The following is a 17,549-nucleotide window of genomic DNA, read 5'->3' as shown; positions in this document are numbered from 1 at the left end:
TTTTTTCTGTAATCAAACTGTGATAATTCTTTTCATAATGGTGCAATTATCTACTCTCTTCTGGTTTCACCTTAGCAAGCTCAGTGAGTCATAGACCTTTACATCTACTGCATCTACGCCCACTGACGAACAACAAGGAGCGACAGTCCCTGGGACTCATTTGCTCTCCACAATGGCTTTACGAGGAAGCACCTGCTTCGAACTAGACTGCCTTCAGTATAAGCTCTGAAATAAAAATGCACACAGGGAGTGTACTGCCTAGTTTATTTATTCATTTGTTTATGATTCCCAGTAAAAGAAGGCCTAATCCCTTCTCTCCTGACAGTGTAAACCATGTTACAATCACTGTTGTTACAATTATATAAAAGTAGTATCAATACTGCAAATCCAGCTCAGCATCTCTAGTTCTTTAAACAATCCTGTGCTTCCTTTCACTATTCTTATGCATTCCTCTTAGGGAAAAGAGTAATGCTCAGGACTTGAAAAGTGGAGCTCATCGGCAGGACTAGCATCACGGTGACAGGTGCCTTTTCCCTAGAACAGAACCAAAAGAACCGATTAAAAAGATCGGCACCTCATCTTACATTTAGGAGTAGTCATGTCTTCTGTGCAGCTGTTGAACAGGAAAGATTTCTGATAGGCTCCTTTTCTTCAATTTTAAGTCACGCATAGGGGACATAACTGAACCATGTTGGGAGAAATTCATGTTTGCTAAACCCTCGATCGCTCCTGCCCTGGACCAACTTTGACTCTTAAACAATCAAGATTTCCTTTGAGTCCTGGCTGATCTTCCTTTAGAAATCTTGAGAAGGGTACATAATTTCTACTCTGTGACTGCCTAGCCAGAGCTGCGAATGGAATGCAAAATAAATAAAGAAAGAAAAAAAACATTCGAAATTACTTTTATTTGGCCACATTCCCGCCTCTTTTGTGTTTGCTTTCCATGTATATATGAAGGAATGAATTTTGTTGTCAGAATTACTCATGAAAAGCAGAGTTCAAAGCAGTGAGTGCACGAACAGCATGCACAGAAGCCAAAATGTAAATGTGCATGTACAAGAATTCATGCCAGAAATTCTTGCACATTCATGGAATGTGACTCTTCTGACCAAGCTCAAGCAGGGAAGGTAACGTCAATCTGTAACGGCTGCTGCTGATCCATACAGTAAAAAGCCCTGACAATATGGGTTTTCTAAATTCATTTCAATTACGAATACACTCAAACAGACCATGCCGCATGTTCCTTCCCCACACAACAACCAAATATGTTTTAACTCTATGTCATTCGTGCTCATGCGGCAAACTTGGGAAGGCAATGGCTGAAAAGGAAATCCGGTCCTGTGATGAAAGGCAGCGAGCTGCGATTTGGGAAGTACCGCGCTTTGTCATAGCCTTCTTAGGGGACCTGAGATAAATCCTGCAATCACTTTGTTCCTCCACTCCTCGTCTATAAAATAGTGATAATGCTTCTCTTCTTTCCAGAGCTCGGAAGAAATATGTCTGCGTGGTACTTGGATGCTGCAGGCACCAGGATTGTACAAGCACTGGCAGCATTGTTTTTGGAAACCAAGCTGAGTGACTGTCACTTAAGCTCACACCAAAAGAGAATAAACCATAGCCTGGCAACCAGGCTGGTAAGGTTATCTACTCTCACCTGTGAACCACACTGTTTATTTGCATATGTTTGGGGCCATTAGGAACAAACCCATCCAATGTGTCAACATTTCTGTCACTCCTGGCTTGTGGGCCAAGTATCGGCGAGCACAGTGGGAAAATTTTGGAACGCATGACAGTTGGCTATCAGATATTTAGTCTAAGCCAGACAAACTCTGGTGTGACCTTCATCTTCAAAGCCAGGACACTTTCTCAGAACAATGAGTTATGGTTCCTTGTGGCAAATATAGTCCTTTCTTAACCAAATCTGTGTAAATTGACGTGCGTCCAACAAGGAGGAACTCCCCGTGTCGTGCAAGACCAACTGCCCAGCTTGGGCCCAGGTGGCGTGTTGAATGAGCTCCTCGAGCTGGACCACAGCCTACATAGGAAGTGGGTATTTAATATATGAAAAAAATCAACAGACTACATCTATTTAGGAAAGCAGTGCAACTTCCACCAAAATCAATAGGGTTTTTTTTTCCTTTTCTGTCTTGGCACATGTTAAATTAACACTTTTCTTGAGCAGTCTCTTCACTCAGCTTCATGGCATCACTCTCTTCAGTCTCTTCTTCACTGTACGCTTCGGGGAGAGCCCATCAGAAATCTCTCTTTTCCAGGAAATAAAGATTTTTAAAAATTTAGAAAACAAGGTCTTCCAAGTCTGAAAATGAACGTGATCATGCAGGTTAATACCAAACTGTCTCTCATTGCATAATATCTGAGAGGAGGTAAATTCAGGATTGTAGAAGAATCTGGAAAATTACATAAGGATTCTCCTTTTGCTGTAGGAGCCTTAAGGCTGCACCTTCATTCAATCGGGAAGGTAATTTCCTCTATACAGCGAGTTTCAAATTCTACTTACGACCTTGGTGTCATGACAATTTTGGTACTAACTTGTTCCACACTAAGTATTGCTATTAGAACTGTGAAAAATCATCAAAATTAACTAGCCTATAGAGTGATTAAATAATTTCCTCCAATTTGCATTTGATATGTTTATTAAGTGCTGGAGGGTATTCTTTGCTCTCTTATTTTTACTGCTGTTAAACACTATGATGTCTGGATTTTTGGCATAGGTGCAGTACTATTATGGTTACTACAAAATTTTAATCAGATTATGGTATGAGTTACCATTTGATACTGTAAAAATGCCAGTAGACAGTAGATAAATATTAAGATACAATTAGTTGCTACTACCTTTTATTGTTTGGAATTCATTAATATCGAAATAAGTCTGCATTCTGTGGTGATGACAATTTTTTTAATGCTCCGTTTTTTTAAAACCGACATTTTCTTACAAGTACTAGTGCAAGCAGTAAACAAGAGAGAAGTTGACTATAAACAAAGTAAATACATACGGCAATATTAAAGCTACGAAAAATACAAAGTACTGCCTATGTGTTATTCTTTGTGCTTCGTTTGCCCTACCATTGTCAGCGAGACACAACAAGAAATTCTTTTTGAGACGTTTTCATTTTGAACCGGATGAAACTATCGGTGCTAATCGTCAATAAAAACTGTGATTTTAAACGTATTGGAAATCTGTGTTTTCAAATGCATGCCTTGGCCCTTTACACAAGCAAGTGGTTGCTAATGCCAATGTGCATTAGAAATGCAATTGTACTATACTTAGATGTGGTTCAACCACATGGCTATAACATGGGCCATTAAGGAGCATTAAAAAAAGAAGAAAAAAAAAAGACAGAAAAGAAAGAATCCAAGTTAAAAGGGTACATGTTCTGTTGCTCAGCTACAAGATTTATCTATAATTAGAAAACAAAATTGCTCAAAATTAGACTAAATAGATAAAATACCGGTGTCTCAGAGAATGTAAGCATATACCATACAGAAAACATGCTTACTTATGTTTTCCCAGAGCTTGTAAAGAATTCTGAAGACTTGCAGCGTGGCTCAGGAACTTAGCTTTACCACAATTAACTGGTGAGTCGGGGAAGACTGTGGACTCGTCTCTTGGAAGACTTGCACCTGTCGGACAGGGGAAGAAACTCTCACCTGTCGTCCCCAACTTTTTTCCAGCATCTCCCCAAAACGCAACTCCTCCCGATCCAACCATAAATCTCAACTAATCAAAACCGCGTGAGCCAAACAGCACAGAAATTAAATCTAGGGAGAATAATATCGGGTAAAGGAATAATACATGTGACCATGTGATTGCCTGCTTTCCTGGGCTGGAGCTGGAGAGAAGTGGGAAATGCCCAGCTGCCTTAGTTGGAACTGACTCAAAACTTCATCCGCTTTGGTTCAGTTCTCAAAATAGGGCACATGACCTCTAAGTAAGACAGTACAGTAGGCTGCTTTTACACTACATCGCCGCTCCTGCAGCCCCTAAGACCAATTCGCTTGCTCTACCGAGCATGGGAGGAGGTAAAATTTGACACTTGCCGAGTTTCAGCGTTATCTTGTTTTGTAATGCATTACCCATAGCAAAGTTACCACTATCTTTAGGAACAGAGATGACATCTGCTACAGAGTGGCTTACACTTGTCTGTCTGCTGCTTTCAGTGTCATGTGTCTGACATGAGTTAACCTCTTATAAAATCTAATGCGAGGGAAGAGAATTGCTCATCGGAGGTGTCCGCGCTGCTCCTCTTGACCTACTTGGAAAACTACGACTCGACTCTTTGCAGTTTCCCCCATCGCGACACAGCTGCAGAAGGCAGTAACGGGACCACTTTTAACGGAATTTGAAAAGTGCTATATATACATTTGTATGCCTTTGAATAGCATTATTTCTAAACCTTGCAAAGCCCGTTCGTTATTTTATCAAGCCTACTATAGGTCCTTTTTTTTTTTTTCTTCACGGAATTGGCATAATGAGAAAAGCTGGCCTTTTCTCTTCACAGATAAAGATCCAAATTGCATTTTATAATCTGACAATTATGTAGTTTGATTTTTTAAATAAAACAGATAATCTCCCTTCCCCGTTCAAGATGAGATCTTAGTTGTTAGTGACAGCTGTTAAAATGCTGCTAAAAATAGATATAGTGTCAACCACTAAAAAGCTAAGTGCTCCTGTGAACCACAAGCAGAAAACAAATGAGGTTTCTACTGCGTTTGTGGAAAATCTGTGAGCATCTTGCATGTACTGGGAAAGGTGCTTTATTCTTCCAGCAGCCATCTCTGTATGTAACACAATGGGGGGGGGGGGGGGGATCAAACATTGGGACAGAAGATAGATATATTCCCTCAATTTTATTTTCTCTCTCCGTTTTGTTCTTGAAAAAAAAGAAAAAAAGATTGAAAACAAAGACTGAGGCTACCTTCAGGCATTTCGGATGCCTTTTTCATTTACACCTTTGCCCTGCAAAAAAAAAAAAAAAAAGAATAGCAGGAAGAGTAAGACAAAAGAGGTCCAACCAATCAGCCAAATACACCATTACTATAACCTAACATAAAATAGTTGTGCTCGGTACAGCAGTTATTGATAGACCAGCCAACGCGCTTGGGTGCTTTTTGCACGACTGTGATTTGCCGGGTTACTCGCAGAGTCGTGTGGAACTTTCCTCTGCCTTGGAATCGCAGCCTCCAAGCCATCCGCGGTAGCTCCTCTCAATTAATAAATTAGCAGTATTCCAAGCCAGATGTATGACACGAAATGAGTAAAAAGAGAACAGAATTGTTCACATTCGATGTTATAATACATCTCAGTAGGTTCCTCCTTTTTAGCTACATTATGGCTAAAAATAGAGCACTAGTGTAGGCACAGTGAAATATGATTTGCTTCCAATAATATAGCAAACTAATTGTGAAATTAAGCTATTGAATGCGCCGTTATCTCCAAGTCTGGCCTTACCAGCACTTTATGCTTCCCTGTTTAACGCTTATCAAGTTACCCACAAACTTGGACGGATGCAAACAACAGCTGATAAAACACTCGGCTTTTCCAAGGCCCCGATACTACAGACGCTTCGGCACAGGTAAAATTCCCTCTCTGCGAGCAGTCCTTTTACATGTTTAAAGACTTCATTGAGGGTATTAAAATAGGGCCAACTTTGTCCTCCCTCCAATGCCTGATTTTTTTTTTTTTTCCCTCAAGACGTTTAAACGAAGAGACATTTAATGCCCCGAACTTAAAAATAATCAGCTTTAAAACATTTTAGTCACAAGTAAAATATTAATTTAAAACCAGTATCGATGTTAGCGCCGATATTTTTGTTGGGTTTTTTTTTTTTTTTTTAATGTCTGAAATCAGGCTGGGTTTGCTCCACCGCAGCCGCCCGAGTGCCGAACACAACCCCCGTTAACCCGGGACGCAAGGGCAGGCCGGGGTGGGGGGGGGGACGGGACGGGACGGGGACAGAGAGGGGCCCGGCTCCCCCCGTTTGACGGGAGCGGAGAAGGAGGCGGAGGAAGGCGCAGGCCCAGCGCGGGGGGCGCAGGCTCCTCCACGGGCGCCCCGCTCCCCGCAGGGCCGAGCGGAGCGGTCGGGCGGTCGCGGGTGGGGGGGGTTGGGGGGGCTCCGCCGCCGCCGCCGCCGCCGCCGCCGCCGCCAGGGCCGGGAGAGACGCTCCGCCTGGGGAAGGGCGCGGGGAGACACTCCTCCTCCCCCGCCGCCCGCCCTGCCTCCCTGCCGCCCGCCCTCCTTCCCTTCCTCCGGCGGCTCCGCGAACCAGGAACCGCGGCGGCGGCGGCGGCGGCGGCGGCGGTGGCGGTGGCGGCGGCGGGCTCCGTGCGTGAGAAACCCCGCGGCGCCGCGCCGCCGGGAGCCGCCGGGGCGGGCGGCGCGGGAGGGGGCGGCGGGGGGCGGCGCGGCCGCCGGGCGCTGCGAGGGGCCGGGCGGCACCGGGGGAGGGGAGGGGGGGGGGCTGGGGGGGGTAGGAAAAAGTTTACACCCTCGCCACTCTCCTCCCTCCTCTTCCTTGGTGGCGCAGATGGGAGTTTTACCTGGAATGACATAAGTTTTTTTTTTTTTCGGGTTTGGGCTTTTTTTTTTTTTTTCCCTCCGTGGAGGGTGTCTCTCTCCCTCCCTCCCCCGCCCCTCCTTCTCTCTGCCCCCCCCCCCCTCCCCAAATCCCCCCGCCCCCCCCCCGCCGGTGCTGGATCCACCCCCCGCTCCCCTCCGCCGGCGGGCGAGGGTGTGACCCGCGGGAACACCCACCCACCTAGGCGTCCATGGTGGGAGCTGTCCGCCCAGCCGCGCCGCGCCGAGCCGCGGGCACCCCGCCGCCGCCTGCTGCCGCCGCCGCCGCCGCAGCCCCCTCCCGCCGACCCCGCCAAGCAGCGCCCTGCCCGCTGCCCGGCCCCGCTCCCGGCGTTTCCTCCGCGTACTTTTTTTTTTTTTTTTTTTTTTTTTGGGTGGCGGTGGGGGCTTTCGGATGGTTTGCTGGCAGTAGCCGGGGGCCGTGCCTCCTCCCGCCGCGCCACCATGTCGTAGGGGAGGTGAGTGAAGCGCGGACCCGTGCGCGGGGCGCGGAGCGGCGCGGTGCGGGGGGGGGAAGGGAGGGAAGGGAGTGGTGGGGGGCGAGGGGCGGGCGGCAGGGGCAGGGTGGGTGTCCGCCACACCGGCCGGCGTATCCAGGTCACGGCCAGTCCCGTCCCCATCAGTGCAAACTTCGCGGGAAGGACACGTCCATTGCTCGGCAGCGGGGAAGCGCGGCGGCGGCGGCTGCTCCGCGGGTCTCGCCGGCGGCGCTGGGAGCCGCCGCCGCCTCGGCCCGTGCCCGCCGGGGCCGCGAGTGCGGGTCGATATTTGGCAGACTATGAAAAAAAAAATGAGAGGGGCACGTGACACCCGAAATCCCGGGGACGTTTGGGCTTTCGCCGCCACTACCGAATACAAACCCCGCTCCCCGGAGCATACGCGGATCTGTGCGGTTGCGGTTGCGGGCGGGCGGGCGCGCAGGGGGGCGATTTCGGGCGAAGGTGCGCGGTGCCCCAGCGCGATGCACGGCGCTGCCGCTCCCTGACGGACCCTCCCCTTCCCCCCCTCCCCCTCCCCCCGAACCTCTGTCACCCTGCGGGGCCGCGGAGCTGTCCCCGCCGGGCCGGGACCGGGCCGCGGGCGCACCTGGGGGGGCGGCTCGGGGCCGGGGCCGGGGCCGGGAGCGGGGCTCGGCGGGGACCGGGGCTTTTTGGGAGCGTGCGTCAGCGGCTGCCGGCCGCTCGTCGGGGGCTGGGGGCGTTATTTACGGAGCGAGTTGGGAGCGCATCGCCTGAAAGTTTGCTCGGCGTCTTTTTTTTTTTTTTTTTTTTTTTTTGCTTCCTTGGGAAAAGGGTATTCCTGCAGCCGGGACGTGGGCACACACGCCACAGGGGTGGGCAGCACCCCGGAGCCGGGAGCCGTCCCGGCGGCCCCTCTCGCTGTCCCTGAATGGGGGGAGGCAGCGGGCGGGGGCGCCCGGCGGGATGCGCGGCTGCCGCGAAGCGGAGCCAGCCCGGCGGAGAGCGGAGGACGAGTCCTTGAACCCTCCCGCGCTCCGCTCTTTTTTTCTTTTTTCTTTTTTTTTTTTTAATTTATTATCTCTCGCTTAAATCACCGCTGTATCGGTACCGTGCATATTCATGCGCCGCTGAAAGGCGGAAATCCCGGGCCGGCGGAGAGGCGATGCCCGGCCCTGCCGCCGGCGCGGCGCGGGCACCGGGCGGGGGCGGCCGCGCCCCGCGCACCTCACCTGCCCGCGGGGGGCCCCGGCCCGATGCCCCGCGACCCTTCCCCGGGGGCGCCTCCGGGGAGGAGGCAGGCGGGGGCCCCCGGCTCCGCGGCGGGGCTGGCGCCCGGGGGGGGGGGGGGGGGGGTTGCGCGGGGCTGCGCGGGGCTGCGCGGCCGCGGCGGCGGCCCCTGCGGCTTTAAGGAGATGCGTTTTCCAGCCTGTGTCGCAGCAACTTTGTATCAGTCATGTCGCCCGGCGGATGACTGACGGCGCGCCCCAGCCAATGGGGAGGCGGTCTGGCCCCAGCCGCGCGGCGCTCCGCGTCCCGCCCGCCAATGAGGGCGGGCGGCGGGCGGGACGTAAACTTGAACTTTATATGGGCATGTGACATGTTTTTAAAGGACTTGGCACCTTTTCCCGTCCCCTCCCGGGTGCCGCTCCGTGTCACCGGGCGGCGCGGCGCGGCGCAGCGCGCCTCGGGCGGGCGGGCGGGCGGGCAGGCAGGGGAGGGGGGGGGGGGGGTGGTGAGCACCGCCCGCCCCGCCGCTCCGCGCCGCCCTCCGCTCCGCTCCGCGCCGCCCGCCGCGCCGGCGGGGGCTCGGGGACGCGCCCCGCCGCAACAGGTACCGCGGGGCCGGGGCCGACGCGGGGGGAGCCGCTCTGCTCCCCGACCCGCACCGGGAGGTGGGGCTGGCGGGGTGTGGCGGGGGGGTTGGGGGGCACTTCGGGGCTGGGCACCGGGGGGCGCGTTCCCCCCTCCTTCCCCGTGCCCTCCGTGGGTGGGGTGTCACGGTGATAATCCAGACTCTCTCCGCCGGGGGGGGGGGGGCGGGGAGTGGCGTTTGCGCGGAAAAAGGCCCTTTTCTGCATCGCTCGGGGGTCCGGGCGGCGGGAGGGAGGGAGCGGGTTCGGGCTCTCGGGATTCCCCCCCCCCCCGCCCCGGGCCCACCCCTGGCGAACGCCTGCGAGAGAAGGAGCTTGCTCGCTCCGGGGCACTGCTGGCTTCCCCCACGCGTGACAATCCGGATTGTACCTGCGGGGGGGGGGTGGGGGTGGGCGGCGGTTAGGGGCGCACAGCGGTGCCTTCTTCCCGGGAGCTGCGGTGATGCTGGATATAGCGTAGGTCAGATAGGGAAGGAAGCTTGCGCGCCGCCTGCGCGGTTAATTAACACGCGTGTGTGTGCGCGCGAGGACGGAGGGGCCAGACACCCACCCCCCGCCGCGGGGGCCCGCGTCCGGCTCCGCTCGGCGTCCGCGGCTGGCGGTGCCGGGGGCAGCGCTGCCCGCCGACCTGCCCACCCGTGCTGCCCCCCCGCCCCGCCGCCCTGGAGAAAGGGGGGAAAACCCCAGCCCACCTCTGCCGGTGAAACTCTGCTCCCCTGGGCAGTTTAATGTCAGCGAAGCGGTTCTCGGGCAGGGAAACTTGCAGAAAAATTCGTTTAACAAACACCGAGAAATGAGAAGTGGGTGGTCGCTTGAGCCGTCATCGGTTTAGTTTCTATGAAACTGGATTTACTTCAGATTTTCCCGTATCGAGGTGACCTTTTGGTTGCAGGGATACCAGGTATCATTTGATTTTTTTATTTGACTGTTGCTGCGAAACTGGTTTCACGCCTGATTGATCGGAGGTTCGTACTGCAGAGGGCTGTGTTTGTTGATATGTTTGGGGGTGAAATACATAACTCGCAGTGCCCGGGTACTTCTTGGGGGGGGGGGGGGGGGGGGGGGGGAGTGTCAGGAGAAACTGCCGGGCTCATAATAATATAAAGTTCCTTCTGCAAAATATCACATGTAGATCGGTTCTGATACGTAACACGACTCGGCTTCTGTTGGTGTCCGTGGATGTTTTAGCCCACCGTCAAATTCACTTAGTGAAAGTTAGTAAAAAGGCATGTCTGTGCAGTAGGTGAAGTGTGGATACCGTGCTAGTCAAGTTGTAATAAGTTCTGCTTAGAAGAACAAAATCAAACCCTTATGCTATCAGCAGCCCGTGAGATGATTATGTGGTTCTAGTATCCGCTGAGGCGCTCGGAGGTGACAGAAACCAAGACTCCCAAAAAATCTCTTTGCTGCTGCATTCTTACTAATTCATAGCTGTCATTTTAAACCGAACTTGTGTCAGGCCACAAATAATCTCTCTGCAGTTTTTTGATCCTCTCGGATATATTTACCAGACAGTGCCTCTCTCTCTAGAAGTGCAGGACCAGGGCATTTTCATTATTTTATTATTTTTTTTTTCCTTTGTGTGACCCAGATCTTTGTTTGCTGAAGTTTTAAAGCAATGCTTGCCTATTGATTATGTATGAAGTTTGAAATTTACTGCTGTGGGAGAGGTTGCTACAAAGCTTGTGCACCAGTGTAATGTTAGGCCTATAACTGAGATTTCCTGGTACTTGGTGGTTCTGAGGGTTAAAATTCACTTACATCCTAATTTTAAGCCTTAACTAAGTTTCCTGGTTTTCAGAAATTCTGGTCACTCACAGCTGCAATTGATTTCTCTAGGAATTAGGCTTGCTCAGCACTTAAATCGGGGGTAGGTGATTATCTGGGAGTGACTTTATGTGAAAGTAGGCACTTCTGTCTGAAAATTTTAGGCTACAGGAATGTGATTTGATACACAGAATGATGTTCTAATAAAATTTGTGCTTGAGGGGAATGCAGGCATAGGGCCATAATTCTAAGTAAGGCAAAGAAGTATTTGAGTCATTCATTTTAAGTTTTTTTGATTTGTTTTTATGATTTTGCTTAAAATAGCATTTTTAAGTAGTGTTAAGTAAAGGGATTAAACACTAAGTATTGGAAAGCTAATACATTCTAAAAGGAAAAAAATATTTGCATAATATTGATGTTGCAACTATTGGCACTTGAGTTTCTACAGTTCTGACGATACTGTGAGCCGTTTCCTTAAGAAAAAAAAAAAGTTGTTAGTTATAAGTGATTTTCAGAATAATGGAGCCTGGGTCATGCGCTTTGCTCTCTGCCTGGAGAGAGCGACATGTGGGATGGGAGGGTTTTTTTAGGGTCTATTTTAGAGCAAGGTTTGCTTTTCTTTACGTATTCCTCTTGCTGGCTGCCGTGGAGGTTTGCAGAATTACGATCCATTTAATAGCCACGCATCCCCGCCTAATCTGATCCCCTTCCTCTGTGGCAGAAACATTTCCCATTCAACTTCGGCACCGCTTCTCTCCCCGCTCAGCCCATCCTTCGCGTCCCCTCAGGTGACCGTATGCAGTTGGGTGATGAAGAGAAACGCTCTTAGCACGCCAGCCTCCCTTGCTTTGCCGTCCCTGTAGCATGGCAGGGGGAGGTCTTGGGAGGAGCAGAGCTGTGATGAGCAACGTCCTCGGGGTTTACGTCTTGCCTACCACCGCCGTGTCCTCCTTTCAGGACCTCTCTGGTTCCCCTCCTTCCTTGCTACCCCCTTCCTTTTTTTTTCCTCCCAGGTCCCTGGGTGAGGGGCAGCCCACGGTGCTGCCGGCACCGGCCACGGGGCTGCGGCCGGCGAGGGTGGGCGGTTGTTGCGCTGACGTTGCCGAGCCGTGTCTTTTGGGGCAGGGCGGGGAGCAGTAATTTGGGTCTTTTCTAACTGCTGAGCGGTTTTCTCTCGGAACCCCTAGGGCTGTCATATCCAGGAGAGCTTTTCCCTCGGTTTGATTGAAATTGGACAAATGGTTGAGAGATGATGGATGGGGCAGGGAAACGGGACTGGCAGGCAGACAGAGAGGAGGATAGACGGAGTGAGCGGATACGCCTTGTTTCCTTAGGAAATTGGGAAATTTCCTTAGGAAGTCACACTGTCCTGTCATTTATTTATTAATTTTATTTTTTTTATATATGTCTTTGCTAGTTATGGAGACAAAAGGATACCACAGCTACCCAGAAGGCTTAGATATGGAGAGACGGTGGGGTCAAGTTTCTCAGTCTGTGGAGTATTCTTCTATAGGTGCTGGAGAGCAGACTGATGACAGTAACTATATGGAGATTGTAAACGTAAGCTGTGCTGCCGGCACTTTTGCAAACAGCAGCGCTCAAGGAAGCAACAAAGAAAAACCTGAGCTACTCTCCTGCCTGCAGCAAGACAGCAGCCAGCCTGGTCTTTTGCCCTCTGACATCAAAACCGAAACGGAGTCGAAGGAGCTGTCGGCGACGGTGGCCGAATCCATGGGTTTATATATGGATTCGATACGAGATGCCGATTACCCCTATGATCAGCAGAACCAGGGGAGCCCGGGAAAGATCTACCAGAACGTGGAGCAGCTGGTGAAACTCTACAAGGAGAACGGCCATTGCTCTTCTCCCCTCCACGGCGCCAGCAGGCCCTTGAGGTCTTTGATATCGGACTCTGGGAGCGCTGTGAACGGCGGTGCCATGCACGCTATTGTCAAAAGCCCTATCATGTGTCAAGAGAAAAGCCCTTCGGGCTGCAGCCCTCAGAACATGGCTTCCTCGGTGTGTAGTCCTGCGGGAGTTAACTCTGTGTCCTCGACTACTGCTAACTTTGGGAACTTTGCCGTGCACAGCCCCATCAGCCAGGGAACCCCTTTGTCACGCTCGCCGAACGTTGAAAACCGGGGGTCTATGTTGCATAGTCCCGCGCACGTTAGCAATGTCGGGTCTCCGCTTTCTAGCCCTATAAGTAGCATGAAATCACCGATTTCTAGTCCTCCCAGTCATTGCAGCGTGAAATCTCCCGTCTCGAGTCCCAATAATATCACTATGCGATCTTCTGTGTCCAGTCCTGCGAACCTGAACTCAAGGAGCTCCATTGCCAGCCCTTCCAATGCCAATAATAGGTCCACTCGTTCTAGTCCAGCGGTTAGCACTGTGGGATCGTCCATCTGTAGCCCTGCAAACAACTCCCTAGGTTTCCCAGCTTCTGGCACGCCGGCGGGACCTAGCAGAAGCCAAGATACAGTTCCCAGTCCAGAAACGAAAGACAAGGGTGCTCAAGAACTCACGTTTCCTAAGATGGAGGAAATGGAGAACGCCATCTCCAGCAACAGTCAGATGAACCTTGTTCAGTTCATAAAACCCGAGCCAGACGGTTCGTTCGGCAGCGCGTGCATTGGCGACAGCAGCAAAATAAACTCCGATTCCCCCTTTCCAGTACCAGTGAAGCAAGAGTCGGCCAAGCATCCTTGTTCTGGTGCCTCTTTTAAAGGGAATCAAACAGTAAATCCTTTCCCATTTACAGATGGCTCCTATTTTTCTTTTATGGATGACAAAGACTATTACTCTCTTTCTGGGATTTTAGGACCACCTGTTTCTTCATTTGATGGAAGTTGTGAAGGTAGCGGTTTTCCAAATCCAGGCCTACGTGTGGGAATTAAGCAGGAGCCTGACGATGGCAGCTATTACCAAGAAAACAGTATACCATCCTCTGCCATTGTGGGTGTAAATTCAGGTGGACAGTCATTTCACTACAGGATCGGTGCCCAAGGCACGATATCTTTGTCGCGGCCGGTTGCTCGAGAGCAGGCGTTTCAGCACTTGAGCTCGTTCCCTTCTGTCAGCACACTAGTGGAGACCTGGAAGTCGCATTCGGAGTTGGCAACCAGAAGAAGTGATGGCTATCCAGTTCTAGAGTACATTCCAGAAAACGTGTCCAGGTGAGCAGGCAAATTCCTTTTTTTTTTTTTTTTTCCTTTTTTCTTTTTTTTCCTCCTTTTTTTTCTTCTTCCCCTCCATTAAACAAACAAGGCGTGAATTAAAATGGGGACCAGGGCGGTATTTCTCCAGCTGGTGTGTAATTCTTTGTTTGCATTTCAATTCTTATCATTAGATTTGCTGCTTTCCTGCTGTATTTTACTCTGCCTTTAATAAAAACAAAGTGCTGACTTTAATATTTAAAAAGAACATATTATATTCTACTGTTATTTGATTTGAAAGTGTAGCTTTAGTATGTTTATGAGCTCTTACTACTCTAAATGTTGTTTTTCCCATAATGAGAGCTTAGTAAAATTGCTCTCGAGTGTCCCATAATGGTTATTCTTTCTTAGCTGGTGCTTGAATGTGTTGTACCTCAGATGAAATACTGAGATGAGGATAAGAAAACAATAGTGTCGGGAATCTGTATTTGTAAAGATGCATCGTTATAAGTTTGCACCGGACTTGAACTGGTTAAGTTTAAAAACTAAACCTTAGAAGCCTGTGACAACATATTATTTCTGTATTTTAACTGTAGGAACATTTGGTTTGTATATATAGAAAAATGCCTCCAGAAGGAGGAGGGCTGTTAAAACTTGACGCATTTGAAAGGGATAAATGGATAAACTGATCTCCTCACTTTTGGTGGAAGGGAAGTATGCAAGTGTCGTTTGAATTTGTGTTTCTTGGCTGATTCGTGGAAGCATGTACTTCTTCAGCAAAACCAGGTGTTCATGTATCTCATAAAGGATGCTTACTTCCATAAACTATCTAGTTTCATAGTCAATAGTACAAGTTATTAAGCGCATCTGACAGCATGACTGGGTTAGAATAGTTACATAGTCTCCTTGTGTGTCAAAGAGGCTCACCAAAAGTTTTTGCTAAAACTCAACGAAATAGCCAGTAGGAGAATTTGCCTTTACCTTCTCAAGTCTTTTTTTTCTCATCATGAGATGTGCAACTGCCCTCAGTGAATGAAACATCTGTCTTATTCTTGGAGTGGGGTGAAGAGGATGCGTAGTCTTTTCCATATTCGTACGATGCTAAATATTTCTGAAAAAATAGTGTTGCAGTGATAAACATAATACCTAAAATAATGGTGCTTTTGAGGCAGGAAAACAGCCTAGCTACCTGGGAGGACAAAAAGGACTTCAGATATTTCCATTTTATTCTCAGATCTGTCCAATACCTCTACAATCTCCTTATCATTTTGCAAGCCATACTTCACTTTTTCTTTGACCATTTCAAATATGGTCCCTAAAGAATGCACTTTTTAATGTCTTTCTCAACTTGAAAGGTCTGTATCCCACCTTCATGCTGAACTTTGCATGTAGCTGGATATTTGTTGTTATCCAGGCTTGGTTTAAATGTGCTTTCTTGGATCAAGGAAGGTGAAGTTCCTGTTTTCTAGTTATTTTACCCGATGAAATTGTCAGAAATTGCATTATTTATATAGTGAGAAAAGTTCACCAGAAGACTGATGGGATGCCTGAAAATAAAGACCCAATATTTTGCTGCCTTTGTGGTTGAGCACTGTTACTTGGGCAAGTAGCTCCTGCCAGCTGTGAGAGCTCTTGTGTGAGTAAGTGCTGCTTGCGCTGAGTCAAGGTTGTCATCCGTTGCAGGGACAGACACAATAAACAGGGAAATGCTGGTAGAAGCATGGTTGTCATCAATAGTTGCATTTTGAGTGACAGTTTCTCCTAAGGCTTTTGAAGGAGTCTTCTCATCTGACATTAGTCTACAGTAACTCTTCTCATCTGTTTACCTCTAGACTAGTAAATGGATAATCTGTGTCATCAGGCTTTATGATGACATAGGCTTGATATACTTTTCTGTCTTTGTTCACTAAGCTGATAGCTCGGTAAGATCAGCAGGTGAGTGTAGCTGTTAGTTTGCAGGGCTGAAATCCTGAAATTTTTGGCACTCAGAGCTATTACTGCATGTGTGGAATTCCGTTCAGGTGATGGAGATCTGCAGGGTTGTGGCACTTCAGGCATCCTGATCCGTAGTTCAGATTAGGACATATGTCATCATTTCAAATCTCTTACCTCAGCCTCGTTATTTAACTAAACACTTGAATACTGGAGTACTGCATTCAGCTCTGGGGTCCCCAACATAAGAAGGACATGGACCTGTTGGAGCAAGTCCAGAGGAGGGCCCTGAAGATGATCAGAGGGCTGGAGCACCTCTCCTATGAAGACAGGCTGAGAGAGTTGGGGTTGTTCAGCCTGGAGAAGAGAAGGGTCTGGGGAGACCTCATAGCAGCCTTCCAGTACCTAAAGGGGGCCTACAAGAAAGCCAGAGAGGGACTTTTTACAAGGGCATGTAGTGATAGAACAAGGGGTAATGGCTTTAAACTGAAAGAGGGTAGATTTAGATTAGATGTAAGGAAGAAGTTCTTCACTGTGAGGGCGGTGAAGCACTGGAACAGGTTGCCCGGAGAGGTCATGGATGCCCCATCCCTGGAAGTGTTCAAGGCCAGGTTGGATGGGGCTTTGAGCAACCTGGTCTAGTGGAAGGTGTCCCAGCCCGTGGCAGGGGGGTTGGAATGAGATGATCTTTAAGGTCCCTTCCAACCCAAACTGGTCTATGATTCTAAATGTTGCTCTTAATCTGCTTGGCAATGGTTTTATGCCAACAGGTGCAGCTGGGGACCTGTGCGGAGCCCTTAGAAGTTTCAAGGTAAATTCACGTAGAGGTCATTTAGCAGTACAGATTTGAATGTGTAGGTGCCTGCTTAGATATTTGCCTGCTGATGAGACAAGTCATAAAGACTCAACATAGGGAGTCACACATGTAAAAGCTCGCTCATGCTAATGAACCTCGAATTGATCTTTACTTTTCTCTTCATTTCTGTGCCGCGTTCCAGCTAAAACAGAGGAAATCACATGCAAGTTTGTTCATGCTCCAAAGCGTAATAAAACATGCGTAGTTTAAAACCATGTCAAACCCAACATCCCAAGGTGGGTTTCAGCTGTCCCATGTCAGCATGGCACGGGGACTGCAAAGCCTCTTCATGTCGTCAGAGCAGCAGCATTGCACCTCTGCACTCCACATCCAAACCAGATCCTTCATTACTTCCAGTCAGGTTTTGTTTTCTGATGTGTCAACCATATCAGGCATCATATGTTTTGCAAACTGCTACAGCATGTGATTAACCCTTCAAAGTCTGCAATATTTCTGGTATTCTAAGTCTTTGTCTTTTTTCAGGTATACTTATCCTGCAATATAAACTGTCATGAGCAAAGACTAATGTGAAGGGAAAAAATGGGCGACCTGGTTCTCTAAAGCCAATAGATGACCAGCATTGAATGGGTCTTGTTTTGGCAGCATTATTTTCTGAACCTCGACATTTTTAGACTGCTTCTGACTTGCAGCTTACATGTTGAAAAGGAGTGGGTGACCAGGAATGAAGAAGACTTTTCACATTGAGAATTCATCTTTAGAATATTACTGTAAAAAATTTAACTTTTTTTTTCTTAGTAGAATATCACCTTTCTTGAGTCAGTTATACTTGCTGATAGTGTCTAATAAACATAGTTTAGGCACTTAAAATGCCTTGCTACCTTATTGACTGTGCCAAGTACCCACTGTCAACTAGAACATTTCTCTTTTTCTCCTTCAGTTGCTTTT

General features: G+C 49.2%; 1 protein-coding gene and 1 long non-coding RNA gene across 4 annotated transcripts in view; one reads left to right on the top strand and one right to left on the bottom strand.

Moving 5' to 3' along the window:
- Positions 1–267: 267 nt before the first annotated feature.
- On the bottom strand, positions 268–6,829 carry LOC126044904 (uncharacterized). The gene is made up of 4 exons (XR_007507816.1): positions 6,780–6,829; positions 4,938–4,978; positions 3,519–3,642; positions 268–534 (listed from the first exon to the last, which is right to left on the bottom strand). It is a non-coding gene; the product is annotated as an uncharacterized LOC126044904 (long non-coding RNA).
- Positions 6,830–6,966: 137 nt separating this feature from the next.
- NR3C2 (nuclear receptor subfamily 3 group C member 2) overlaps positions 6,967–17,549 on the top strand; it is a 217,309-nt gene continuing 206,726 nt past the window's right edge. Inside the window, exons 1-2 of one of the 3 annotated variants that reach the window (XM_049815048.1) lie at positions 6,967–7,056; positions 12,115–13,876. In XM_049815048.1, coding sequence (XP_049671005.1) covers positions 12,117–13,876 — 1,760 coding nt within the window. In that variant the 5' untranslated portion in view covers positions 6,967–7,056; positions 12,115–12,116. Of the gene's footprint in view, positions 7,057–8,790; positions 8,891–11,829; positions 13,877–17,549 lie in introns of those variants that run through there. The other 2 variants (XM_049815047.1, XM_049815046.1) reach the window with 2 other exon arrangements.

The sequence above is a fragment of the Accipiter gentilis genome, chromosome 12 (assembly GCF_929443795.1).
Source record: "Accipiter gentilis chromosome 12, bAccGen1.1, whole genome shotgun sequence".
Lineage (NCBI taxonomy): Eukaryota > Metazoa > Chordata > Aves > Accipitriformes > Accipitridae > Astur > Astur gentilis.
Note: the sequence above shows the minus strand (reverse complement) of the source record. Positions and strands in the feature narration are given on the sequence as shown.